The 13,819-nt window shown below is 49.6% G+C and overlaps 1 protein-coding gene across 1 annotated transcript in view; it reads left to right on the top strand.

Moving 5' to 3' along the window:
- The window catches only part of plxdc2b (plexin domain containing 2b), a gene marked incomplete at its 5' end in the record, with an annotated part of 167,527 nt that overhangs the window by 85,501 nt on the left and 68,207 nt on the right, over positions 1–13,819 (top strand). The window contains 2 exons of the mRNA XM_083658283.1: positions 4,921–5,067; positions 7,512–7,581. Coding sequence (XP_083514409.1) covers positions 4,921–5,067; positions 7,512–7,581 — 217 coding nt within the window. The remainder of the gene's footprint in view (positions 1–4,920; positions 5,068–7,511; positions 7,582–13,819) is intronic.

The raw sequence follows: 13,819 nt of genomic DNA, 5'->3' as shown, positions 1-13,819 counted from the left end.
GAGAAACGAGCATGCAGCCGACTCTGCTGAGCTCATGTTATTTGTAGTGAGCAATGCCCATTGCCCAGGCGTTTAAACGCAAATTAAAACACCCTGGCCTTTTTATCTCTTTTATTCTTTTGAGCGGAGCGGTGAGTGCAAGCGGGTGAAATCTGTATCGAGCGGCGAGCGGTCTGGAGCGGAGTCCAGTCACCATAGCCTACAGGTAAACCATAGATATAAATAGGGGAGTAAACACGAATTTTGGAACGAAAAAACGCATTTAAAAATATATACAAAATACAAAAAATTTAAGTTGTATAACCCTCCCTAAAGCCAAAATAAAAAACACAAGTCCCTCCCCAGTACTCAAAAAAATATTTGATACCCCTCCCCCTTTCTGCACCATACCCCCCCTCTCATAAATAACGAACAGTCCCTAAGGATCTCTATGCTTTTTGTTGCACACTGAATTTACAAAATAATATATCGCATTTTTGTCACATATACATACAGTATCTAGGGCTGTCCCGAATGCCCCGTTGACGCTTCAGGGAGATTAAATCAATCATAATCGAAGCTTCTACGGTCCAGGGAGGGTGTTACAGACAGAGGAACAAACAAACATGTAGTTGTAGACTACAGGTACTCACTTTGAGTTCAAAGGACTCTCAGCTCAGCACCGTCCGCTCTGCGGCTCATACTAAACTTACTTGCAGGCTTATTCACCTTATTCACCACGCCCACATTTTCTCTCTTCCGCGTTACATTGTATTGTATTTGTTCTTCCGGTTCAGCGCTAGTTGGCGGCCAATTTCAAAACAAAACGTCACTATAATAATGAATGAAGTTTGGCAACATTCAGAATTAAGCTACACTGCGGCCAACTTCAGTTACATGTTCACAGCGTTACTGCTGCGAGGAGCCGATGGCTGTACCCGGTCGGCATTTAACGTTAGTTACAAACGCACGTTGACAGTGTTTTCTCACTGCCAGTAGGGTTTGACAGATTGCTAGTCTGACCAGTGTCAGCACAGCCAGCGCTCCCAGTCCTCGCTCCTCGTTAAATATTTCCAAATAGGCGTTATTCTGATAAACTGGTCACATATACCGGTATGTTACGTTCTCACCCGAAAAATATTAAAACTTTAAAACCCCCAGTTTTTTTTTTTTTGCTTGAAAACAGCTTTTTGGCAAGTCTAAAAACGGCTACGGTAGGCGTAATCTACTTCCGTGTCTAAAACCGGAAAGACGATTACAAAATGACGTCATGCAGAAGCGTCCTTGTATGGGCAAAGAATAAGGTAAATAAACTCGTGACAAAAAGCTCCTCATCTGTCCATCTGATGGCTGATTTTCATCCAATTTTTCTCAGTCCGACATGCGGATATTATTTGCCATGAAATGTGAATTATAGGTGGGCTCACCATAACGTTAGAGGACTTGCCTGCAATGATGCTCACTGAGCTTGTCAATGAGAGCTGTGTATCTGTGATTGGCTGCTGCTACTTCATAACGTTATAAACAAAGTAAACGACTTGAATTCACTTGAAAGCTTGTAAAGTTACTCACACTGGGTTGAAAATTAGGAAAGAAGTGTACGAAGTTTCATGTTTATAAGACAGCCCCTTTCAGTTCCGTGTGCTGCCTGCTGGTTCTGGTGTGAGTTGATCCCCGTGTTAAACATTGTTAGCCCGAAAAACCCCGCCCAGCCAGAAAACTAGAGAGACTGTCTCACGAAGCTCTCATGTTAGCACCATGCTGCACCATGCTGCACCAAAACACACAGTTTTATTTTACATGATGACTATTTTGGGACCCGCCACGTGGCGGGTAGCCCCCTGAGCATCACACACCAAACATAAAATCTAGTCGCCATTGGCGCTTGGCGGGTGTTAATTTCGGGCCCTGCGTGTGTGTGTGTGACTGTGTGTGTGTGTGTGTAGGTGTGTGTCCGTGCGCGTGTGTGTGCGTGTGTGTGTGTGTGCATCCATGCATGTGTGTGTGCGTCCGTGCGTCCGTGCGTGTGTGTGTGTGTGTGTGTGTATGTGCGCGCGTGAGTGCGTGCATGTGTGAGGGTGTTGCTCTGCTCAGCTGCCCTCTTCTCGGTGTTCTCTGGTCTTGGAAGCCCTCACAGCTTTGTGTCAACCTCCACCCAGCTGGACGATGGCCGGCTGCCCACCGCTCCCATCACTCTTCCCCAGGAAGCCTGAGGGAAATGTGGGGCGAGAACAGCCAGCTGGCCCCCTCTCACCTCTGAGGGGTCCCCGTCTCTCTGTAGACCTCCTCAGCAAGACCAAAACATCTTGTGCTGATTAGTGGGAAAACCTTAAAGGCGTGCATTTATGTCTACTCCCTTACAAGTGGCCTTGTTTTCTATTATCCAAGTAATGTGCTGACTAAGGCTGCCTGGAGGCTGCTTTTTCCCTGACAGAATTTGTTCTTTAAGTTGTGATGAAAATCTTCTGGCAATGTTTTGTTTTTGTTTTCAGAGTTAAACTCCAAGGTTAAAAAAACAACTCTACGGTTGATATATTGTTTGGAGGTAAGATTATAACTGTCTAAGGGAAACGCGAATCCACAATGAAAAATTGAATCTGAATGGGGAAGAAGGAAGTATTGCGCTTTAATTGTTTGTCTCGTGGCATTTTGAAAAACCAAAGCTTAGTAGTGCTGATTTATATCACCCGGATATTGAAGTATCCACGGAGCAGTGTGAGTTCCAGAGAGAGATCACAGTCAGAAGTACACTTCCGTTGCTCCCCATGCAGCAAAACATTAACTTTAACAATGTTTGAGATAAAAGACACAGCTGTGAGGCATCTCATTAGACCCAGAAGGAAAGAGACAGGAGGCCCATGACACGTGTAGAATTAGTAATTCTGTACAGGAAACCATAAAAGGAGACAAGCTTTTCCCACATGCCTTATAAAAGACCTCTGGATGGGTCTGTTAGAAAAGACCTCTGGATGTGTCTGTTAGAAAAGACCTCTGGATGTGTCTGTTAGAAAAGACCTCTGGATGTGTCGGTTAGAAAAGACCTCTGGATGTGTCTGTTAGAAAAGACCTCTGGATGTGTCGGTTATAAAAGACCTCTGGATGTGTCTGTTAGAAAAGACCTCTGGATGTGTCGGTTAGAAAAGACCTCTGGATGTGTCTGTTAGAAAAGACCTCTGGATGTGTCGGTTAGAAAAGACCTCTGGATGTGTCTGTTAAAAGACCTCTGGATGTGTCGGTTAGAAAAGACCTCTGGATGTGTCGGTTAGAGCCCGACCGATATTATCGGCCCGCCGATATTATCGGCCGATATTGGCGATTATCGATATATCGGTATCGGTAAAAAATATATATATATCGGCCGATATTTTTTTTTTTTTTTTTTTTTTTTTTTTTAAATATATATATATATAAGTTATAGACAGCATGGACAGCATGTTGTGTATATTTGATATTTTTTCTTAACTATTTGTTCTATTGTGTTTTTGTATTTCTAGTTATTTATAATTATTAAATTCCCAGTTAAGTTTACTGTTTCATTGCATTGAGTTTATTAATAAGCTGTAAAATATCCTGCCTACATCACATATTTCAATTCATGTCAACTCAATCATATCTTTGTCAAGTGTTTGATATTTGAGGGTTGCTGATGTGGTGCCTCCTCTGGTCGTTAAGGGCACCTGTTCGGAGGGAGGGGAACTCGTTGGAATATCGTGATCCTCCCACGTGCTATGTCCTACCGGTGAAGCTTCCCCTGTCAGGTGAAAAGAAGCGGCTGGCTAACTGCCCATGTGGAAGCATGGAGCCAGTTTTCGGCTCTCCCCAGATCGGCAGATGGTGGAGCAGCAACCAGGATAAATAAATAAAAAATTAGCACTAATGGGGGATTAGCACTAATGGGGGATAAACATTTGATGATAAAAACAAAAATAAAATAAAATAAAAATATCGGCCGATATTATCGGTATCGGTAATTTTTTATTCCCTAAAATCGGTATCGGTATCGGTTTCAAAAATCCCATATCGGTCGGGCTCTATAAAAGACCTCTGGATGTGTCTGTTAGAAAATACCTCTGGATGTGTCGGTTAGAAAAGACCTCTGGATGTGTCTGTTAGAAAAGACCTCTGGATGTGTCAGTTAGAAAAGACCTCTGGATGTGTCTGTTAGAAATTACCTCTGGATGTGTCTGTTAGAAATGACCTCTGGATGTATCGGTTAGAAAAGACCTCTGGATGTGTCTGTTAGAAAAGACCTCTGGATGTGTCGGTTAGAAAAGACCTCTGGATGTGTCGGTTAGAAAAGACCTGGATGTGTCTGTTAGAAAAGACCTCTGGATGTGTCTGTTAGAAAAGACCTCTGGATGTGTCTGTTAGAAAAGGCAATCCTGACATTGCAGTCTGGTACAGGCTCTTTAATGGAACAAGTCATGGTTGATTGGCTTCTTGGTTTCTTAATTTGAAGGGTAGCCAATGGGCACAATCAGGACATGAAGCACACACACACACACACACACACACACACACACACACACACACACACACACACACACACACACCCCACACACACACACACACACACACACACACACACACACACACACACACACAGTGGAAATCATTGTATCGTCTGATAGTCCAATATAATAGGTAATTTCTTCCACAGCAAGAATAAAATATCTCAACATTACTGAGTTTGCACATATGAGTTTCCAGTAGAGGTTCGAATTGGTTTTAGGAATTGCAATTTAATTAGGAAGCTTGGAATTAGATTGGCTCATCTCAGCTGAGTGGCACAGCACAGTGAGAAAGACGTTTCTGTTCTGCTGTTGTATTTCAACTGAATTCATTCCTATTCTTCCCTATCAGGCTTACACCGAGACCAAGATAAACCCGACTTCGATGCAAACACGCTCACATGATACATTTTGTTTTGTCGTCCAACAGGAGGATACAGATCACAACTACTACACATCAAAGTCATACGGGCCTGCAGACCCAATGAGTAAGGACTTGTGGGTAAATATCGACCAGATGGACAAGGGCAAGGTGAAGATCCACGGGATTCTGTCCAACACACACAGACAAGCTGCGGTAAGAACAGCACACTGAACATGTGACGTGCATGGTTGGGCTGCTGTATGAGAGGAGACCACACTGAACATGTGACGTGCATGGTTGGGCTGCTGTATTAGAGGAGACCACACTGAACATGTGACGTGCATGGTTGGGCTGCTGTATGAGAGGAGACCACACTGAACATGTGACATGCATGGTTGGGCTGCTGTATGAGAGGAGACCACACTGAACATGTGACGTGCATGGTTGGGCTGCTGTATGAGAGGAGACCACACTGAACATGTGACGTGCATGGTTGGGCTGCTGTATGAGAGGAGACCACACTGAACATGTGACGTGCATGGTTGGGCTGCTGTATGAGAGGAGACCACACTGAACATGTGACGTGCATGGTTGGGCTGCTGTATGAGAGGAGACCACACTGAACATGTGACGTGCATGGTTGGGCTGCTGTATGAGAGGAGACCACACTGAACATGTGACGTGCATGGTTGGGCTGCTGTATGAGAGGAGACCACACTGAACATGTGACGTGCATGGCGGGGCAGCTGTATGAGAGGAGACCACATGTTTCTTTGATGTTAGAAGACATGAAACATTTCCCCTCAGACAAGACAGGACAGGATGACCAAATGATTCATGCCCTCTTCCTTCAGGCATTTAGGATGTTTCCTCAGTTTGGACTTGGTGTCGTGGCAAATGTTCTCTGCAGTGTAGGGGCTGCTGGTTTAAACACTCCCCTCCTTCTGCCTCCGCTCAAGCAGGTGACCCATGTGAGGCGCATACTGATGAGGTCACACAGGGCTGCATTGGAGTGACTGGAGAGAGGGGAGTGGGATGGCAGCAGGGCAGTCAGAGAGGCGTGATTTCTATTCGCACATAGGATAAGCAATCCCGGCGCCACAGGGCGTGGTTATTGCTTATCCTATGTGCGAATAGAAATCATGCGTCAGAGAGGCCACTCACCCAGGGTGAACAAAGGCTGGTAAAGAATGGAGTTCCACATTGTGCATTCTGCCCCTCTACGTTCAGTCATGTAATGATGGATTGAACCATACAGAGTGAGGCAAGCTATTCTTTTTATTTCAGACAGAGAAGGGCCTGGCTAAAAGGCAAGGCTTTCTTCTCAATTGTATAAGAGCAAAGTGGAACTTTTCTTAGATTTTGGCTGTCTGGAAAATCAATACTGTAAGTTGGATGTGAATGTGTCCCCCCCCCCCCCCTCTCTCTCTCTCTCTCTCAATTCAATGGCCAGTCAAGTAACGGAGAGCCACAGGGAGAGAGATAGGAAACAGAGATCTGGATGATTTGATTGTAAAATTGAAGTGCAAGCCAGCTGTTCTAATTCACATGCAGCCACTGTGTCAGCAAACATTTGGGACAAACATCATTTAATATGATGGCAATTTGGTCTTGATAAAATGTAAACCTGTGAGTACTGGAGCAAGAGCGGAGAGTGGTTCCATGTTCTTTTCTGGCACTGTTGCACGCCAGCGTGTTGGCCTGGACACTGAAAACTATTAGCCAATAGGATCGTAAAACAAAACACGCCACAGAGGTCAACTTAATCACAACACTGCAGAGAAGTTAAGCTGTAGATTGCCTATTTTGACCTGGTAATTGAGTGTGGTCTGCCACAGGATTACTCCCCCTGGTGGTCTGCCACAGGATTACTCCCCCTGGTATAATCCAGGATACCATAGCTGCGTGTTTACTGTAGACTTATTTTCGCTCCGTCTTCATAGCATTTTGTGGTGGTACTATGTGAGGGTAGCATTTTCCCATGGGGGTTATATAAAATGTATATAACACACATGTGTTGAGCTAATGTAGATGAGTAAGTTAACCAAGATTTTTTTTACAGTACTTGTGTTTCTTAAAGCCCTTGTTATCTGTGTTCATTCCCATTCATCTTGTAGATAATATCTCCATTTGCTTGTCATGGCTTAGAGGAGTGCTATTGTTGCTCCAACAGTTTGAGGAGGCTGCTGGTACATAAGGAAAAGTACTGTCCAAGAGTGGAATGTGTGCAATAATATTTGGGCATTGATTGAATTTGGTCCCACTTTACTCATTCATTAAAAAACAAATTTTGCCTTTTGTGTGTTCATATGAATAGGCTATTTTCCTGAAAAAGAGACAGTTCCTAGGAAAGAATTCAGACTTGACCTATGGTGAAATACAGTATAACACAGGTCATATTGTGTTTTTAATTTTTAAGAACCTTAACAGTCTTCCCAGGATTTATATTTAATTTCAAATATTCATCTCTCAAACATTTCTGACATGCCCTAAGGAGCAGAACAGTTAATACCACAGGGTGCCTCTGGGTTTACCTTCCACATTTTTCCAGTAGAGAAGCCAAGTTGTTTTTAAAAGAAGAACAATGTCTCTTTTCTCAGACTTCTCTTCCCTCTGTCCTTCTGACCAGGGTCATCTGTCTGTTTTTCCCCTCACAGAGAGTCAATCTATCCTTCGACTTCCCTTTCTATGGACATTTGCTGCGTGAAATCACTGTGGCGACCGGTGGTAAGTGAACACTCTTCTTATAAAAATAAGAAAACATTTTATTTATAGAGCGCTTTTCAGGGTACTCAAAGACACTTTACATAAGTTAAAATTATCATAGAAAACAACACACTGAAAACAAATAGCATGCTTAACCACACATTCAAATCAGTTCTGAAGAGGTGAGTTTTGATTAATGATTTGAACATGGACAGATTGGTGAATTGTTTGGGGAGAGAATTCCAGAGGGAGGGGGCAGGTATGGAGGAGGCTCTGTCACCACAGGTCCGGTGCTTGGTTCTGAATGGTGGACTGATGGTGAGGAAAAGGACTTTGAATTGGATCCATTGTGGGACAGGGAGCCAGTGGAGCTTCTGGAGGACAGGGGGTGATGATGTGGTCAGGGTAGAGGGAGTGGGTGAGCAGGCGAGCAGCAGAGTTCTGGATCTACTGGAGTTTATTTAGGATTTTGGATGATGTGCCATAAAGAATGCTATTGCAGCAGTCAATTCTAGATGTGATTCTTGGACTCTATTCTCTCCCTAGTAGCTATTGTTATTATTGGCATATTAGACTGTACACAGAACGTGTTTTACTTTGTTTCGAACTCAAGCTCTCACTAGTGCCTACAACGCTGGGACGCAGCCCTATGGAAGACTGTCATTTTGCTCCAAAATTACTTTTCATTAAAACCGACCAGCCACCCGTAGGTGGCGTGGTACCCCCTGGGGCTGACACGGATCCACGTGACTACGTCACGTCCTGTCAGCCCAGGGATAATCACTTACGCTTTCTTCCAGCCGCTGAGAAGACGTGTTTTCTAAAAGCTCCGCGGTTAACTTTGAGTTAGCTCTCTTACATAGCTTTAGATACTAGGCTCGTTCCGGCTGATTTGCCCACCTCAAGAGGTTTGTGTGGACGGGATAAAGCAGGCTTCGGGGACCCGACCCTGTACCCTTCACCCTGCGGCGTCGGAACAAGTCATCTAAAAGCTAAGAGTATCTTCCTTAGTTAACTGTTTGTTGCTACCGCCGTGTAGTTCTGCTGCTACCGCCGTGTAGTGGTTATTGCTGCCGCTGTGTAGCTTTGCTTCGCTCTCCTGGCTGGGGCAGCGTTTTCGTTTGAGGGCCGAATTAGGTCCGCGCTCAAAACTGTAAAGCTTCTGGCATACTCTTCGCGCACGCGCTGGAGGCGGGGCTCCGAGGAGGGCGCGCGCACTCTGCGCCGGCCAAAACAGAACATACTCAGTGCGCAGCTCCAGGCTCCAGGCAGTCTGAATGAATGTAGCCTAACGTTCCCAATTCTATGTATTAAATTATAAAAAACGACCCCTCCACATTTGGGAAGGCTAAGCCACACAACTAGTTCGTTATAATCGAACATCATGCTTTGAAGGCGACTTTAACGACGGTGAGGAGTGAGGACTCAATCACAGCAGATATCCGCTGATAGCCTACCACGGAGATCTCACAGGCACAGGCAGCAAAACCGACGCGCTGATAGAAAAATCTCCATGGACGCGCCGCGCTGCGCTCAGGCCTCGCCCCCCGACACGCCCCGTGCGATGTCGTCATAATCGCCATGTGCCCTATGCGCTTGGCTGGGCGCGAAGAGTATGCCACAAGCTTTAAGCTAGGTTGCATACGTGCTGTTAGCTTACAGTGTAGCACTAGAGCAATAGGCTAGCCAGCCTGGTTTTTGCGGATAAGCTAGCGTGCACCCATGTCGTTAGCGTCCGTTTGCTTGTTTTAGGCACCGGCTATATTGTCAGAGCGCGCACGTTACTCCAGGAGTAACGTTAAATAGATAGTTAGCGAGTTGCTCAGTGCAGCTAGCTTGGACTAGCCTGTAGCACTCCAGCTATCTGGCTGCGTCCCCAGACAGGGTAACCACTACCTCTGTGTAGGGCGCGCAGTAAGCGAGAGTAGTAGCTAGAAGCCATGCTCTTCAGTTAGCTAGATAGCTAGCTTGCTACCCGTGCAGCCAGTATCTAGTGTTGTAGCACTCCAGCTTCTTACCGTCGCAGGCTATTGCTTACACGGTAACCTGTTAGCAGAGGCAGGGGGGAACAGCTAGGTGCTGTGTTAGCTGTGAGGCTACGCTGGCCGGTTATGACCGGCACAATGAAAATGATGTATGCACTGCCTAAGGGCATGAGCACGCTGCACAGGCGTTGCTGGGACCTACATACGGCTTGTAGTGTAGATTTTACTGGCGCCGGCCCCTAAGGGGGCACTCTGAGATTTGGCTGAGCGAGTACGCTAGCTAAAAGTTGTTTTGACTTCTCTCAGTTCTTACCCTTCTTAGCCAGCTTGCTTGTCTGCTAAGCGTTGCGTGCAAATAGCATCTACTAGATTGTAACTCCCTCTGAGGAGTTTCTTCTGAGATTGACTAGCTTCGCGGGCCGCTGGCCTCTGCCTGCGGTCACGCTTGCTTCCCCGTGTTACTCAGGGTAGAGACTCGCTGCACCGGCTTGTACGCAGGCTTGTGTTAGCGCACGCTTGTCTCTCAGTGCTTACGCTAGCTTAGCTAGTGGCTGGTTCACACCTGTTCTCGCGGGTTAACAGGTTGTGGGTATTGTTGCCCCCCCGTCGGGCTGGGCTATTGCCGCTTACGTTACCGTTGCACGCGCACGTTCGCTAGCCTCCGGGTTGCTTACTGTCTAGCCTGTGCTTCTTGTTAGCCTGCTAGCCTGCTTAAACGGTACTCCCGCTAACAGGGTGCGGCCCGCGGGAGCTTGCTATTAGTGATTAGCTTCCGGCTTTCTCTTGCTACTAGCAGGGAAAGTCAGCGAGGGGTTGGGCTGTGTGTATCACTGCATTGGCCGAGTATGAACCGGCACGTTAAGTGCGTGTTCTGCCTTGAGCATGAGCATGCTGCACAGGCGCCTTGAACCCGCGGTCTTGCAGCTGCTGGGCTAGCCCAGGGCCGCAGCTAAGCTCTTGAGAGCGGACCAAGGTCCGCTCTCAAAAGAGTGTGAAAGCTAGTTTGCATACGTGCAGATAGCATTAGTACTGTTTAGCACAGAACTATAGTATGGTTGCAGATAGCTGGCGTGCACCCGTGCAGTTAGTATCTGTGTGCTAAGTACATTGGGCGCGAGCTACCTCCTCTACAATAGACGTACCGCCCCGTGCTGGCGCTACGCGTCCAGCAGGGGTTACAGCTCGCCAAGGTCTGGGCTCAGTGCCAGCCTTTGGCTGGTAGCTCTGAGGACAAGCCCACCGCCCTTGGTGCCCAAGGCCCGGGGTGGTTGGGAGCTCTCCATGGGTCGCACTCCCTTGTTGGGGCGCCCCCTGCAAGTGCAGGTAGCCTGGCAGGGGGCACAGCGCACCTTGGTCCATGGCCACGGCCTGGCCTCGGTTGGCAGCGCCCAGGTCAAGCCCACCGGTTGGCTCACCAAGGCTGGGCTCAGTTCCAGCCTGCGGCTTGTAGCTTTAGACCCACCGTCCCGAGTTCGGTCGGGAGCTCGCCCAGGGTCTCATACCCATCATCAAGGCTCGCCTTGGTCCATGGCTACGGCCTGGCCTCGGCTAGAGGCTCCTAGGACAGCCCACCATCAATGGCGCCGACGGCCCATTGCTGGTCGGTGTCGAGAAAGAACGTTACCTCCGCAGTCCCCCCAGCCTGCGAAAGTCGCACGGCAGGAGGGGGTGGGGGGCTACTTCGATACAACAGCGCGTCAGTAGGCGGAGCTTGCGTAAGAAGTTCTCCCCCAGCATGCACAGCTTCTACGGAACTGACCATGCGGCGGGGGGGCGTAGCCTCTCACGTCCCGCCCCCCCATCAGGGTACCGGATCAAAAGGTCCCGGTGCCCAGCAATATGCTCATGACGGGTTCCGCTCCTTTGGCCACAAGAGACCATCTTGTCCAACAGGCTCGATGCCTGGGAGCATCTATGTTCCCCGTCCCCATTACGGCGCACCCTCCAGAAGGGATACGCTCTACAGTTTGCCCCGCACCCACGTTCGACGGGACCCCCGATCCGGCCGTGGAGGGGGAGGCCATGGACATACTCCACAAGGAGGTTATTCGTCCCTCGCCAGAGGGGCGATTCGCTCGGTTCCCAAGGCAGATGTGCGCTTGGGTTTTCTACCACAGGTACTTATCGTACCCAAGAAGGACGGCTCCATGCATCCAAAATTGGACCTTCGGCATCTCAACAAGACGCTGAGGAAGTCCCGTTCCGAATGCTCTCTTTCCCCGCCTGTTCAACGAGTTGAGACAGGGGGATTTCTTACTTCCGGGGATCTGAAAGGTGCGTTCTTCCATGTCCACGTGGTCAGGAGACACAGGAAATACCTGAGGTTCTCCTTCCTGGGGAAGGCTTACGAGTTCTGTGTCTTGCCATTCGGCATGTCTTGAGCCCGCAAACCCTCACGGTGTGCGTGGAGACAGCCTTTGCTCCCCTCCGCGCGAGGGGGATCCGCGTCTTCCTATATCTCGACGACGTTCGCTTAGCGGCTGACTCGAGGGTCCGTGCCACGGAACATACCAAGGTGGTGACCGATCACCGGCAAACCTTAGGGTGTTTGGTGAACTGGCAGAAGAGTGGCCTCGTCCCAGCGCAGGCGGGGACCTTCCTGGGGCTCGAGCTAGACTTCCTGCGAGCCTTTCGCCAGAGCGACAGGCTCGCACGGTTCGGACAGCAAGCCAAGGACGTTAGGTCTGTGCCCTCGGTGTCAGTGCATCAGTGCACAGTGATGTTGGGCCTGATGGCCTCAGCACTGCATGTGGTCCCGCTGGGGAGGCTACACATGCTCCCGTGGTCCAAATATGGGCCCTGGCCATATGGGCGGACCCCCGTTACCTCTCGAGAGGTACTCGGTGGGGCCCTGTCCCGCTCAGGATGGTGAATCGCACAGACGCCTCCCTCTGGGGAGGGGGTGCGATTTGCGGGCATTTTTCGGCGAACGGCCGGTGGGAGGCTCAGGAGCTTCGCCACATAAACATGCTAGAGCTGAAGGCGATTCGCCGGGCTCTGCTTCAGGACAAGCCCACCATCAATGGTGCCGTGGGCCCATTGTTGGTTGGGAGCTCTCTTGGGGACCGCACTGCCGGACAAGTCCGCGTGCGGCCAGACTCGAAAGAGAACGTTGCCTCCGCAGTCCCCCCAGCCTGCGGAGGTAACACTTCCAGCGGCTCACACATGGGCACCATGTGCTGATTCGCTCGGACAATATGGCAGCGATCGCCCACCTGAATAAACAGGGCGGTGTGCGGTCGGGGGCGCTGAACCATAGCGGGGATTCACCTGTGGGTGTATCCCCGTCTCCTTTCAGTGTCAGCGGTCTATCTGCCGGGACGGCGGAGTTACGACCGGCCTGCTGTCTCGAGGCAATCCCCGTTATACGGAGTGGTGCCTCCACCCTCGGGTGACGGAACAGGTTTGGGCCAGGTTTGGTCGCGCCTGCGTCGATCTCTTGCATCGCGGCGCGCGACACACTGCCCACTGTGGTTCTCGATCCAGGAGGACAGCCCCCGTTAGGTCATGACGCGCTGAAAGCGCACGTGTGGCTGAGGGAGGGGCTCTATGCGTTGCCCCCGACCCCCCTGATCCGTCAGGTGTTGGACAGGGTGAGGGAACAGCGCCTCCGGCTCGTTTTAGTCTGTTTTGGCCCAGGCAGACATGGTTTGCGGACCTGGTCTCCCTGGCGCAAGATCCGCCCTGGGCGTTGCCGGTACGGGCCGATCTCCTATCCCAGGCAGAGGGGGAGGTGTTCCACCCCTCCCCAGGCAGGTGGAAGCTAGCGGTCTGGCTCCTGAACGGGACCAGTTGCTAGCACAGGGCTTGCCCGACAATGTGGTGCGCACTATTCAGAGTGCTAGGGCTGCTAAAAATCGACCCGCACTCAGTACGCGTACAAGTGGCGGTTTTTTTTGCGATGGTGCACAAGTAAGGGTGTGGATCCAGTGAACTGCAGCGTGCGCCCAGTTCTCTGTTTCCTTCAAAGCTTGCTTGACGCGGGCCAGTCCCCGCAGTCACTTAAGGTGTACGTAGCCGCGATTTCGGCTTGCCACATGGGGATGTGCCCTTTGGTCTCGCGCTTCATGAAGGGGGCGCGTAAACTGCGCCCGCCGTTGCGGTGCGTTTTTCCCAAATCGGACCTGGTTACGGTGCTGGACGGGCTAACGGGTCATCCGTTTGAGCCCTTGGACTCCGCCGATTTAAAGGTTCTGTCCTTAAAGACCGCGCTGCTGCTGGCCTTATCGTCAGGAAAGAGAGTCGGTGACCTGATTGCCCTCTCGGTGCAGCAG

The sequence above is a fragment of the Poromitra crassiceps genome, assembly GCF_964638095.1.
Source record: "Poromitra crassiceps genome assembly, chromosome: 2".
NCBI lineage: Eukaryota > Metazoa > Chordata > Actinopteri > Beryciformes > Melamphaidae > Poromitra > Poromitra crassiceps.
This window is presented reverse-complemented; position numbering and strand designations above follow the sequence as displayed.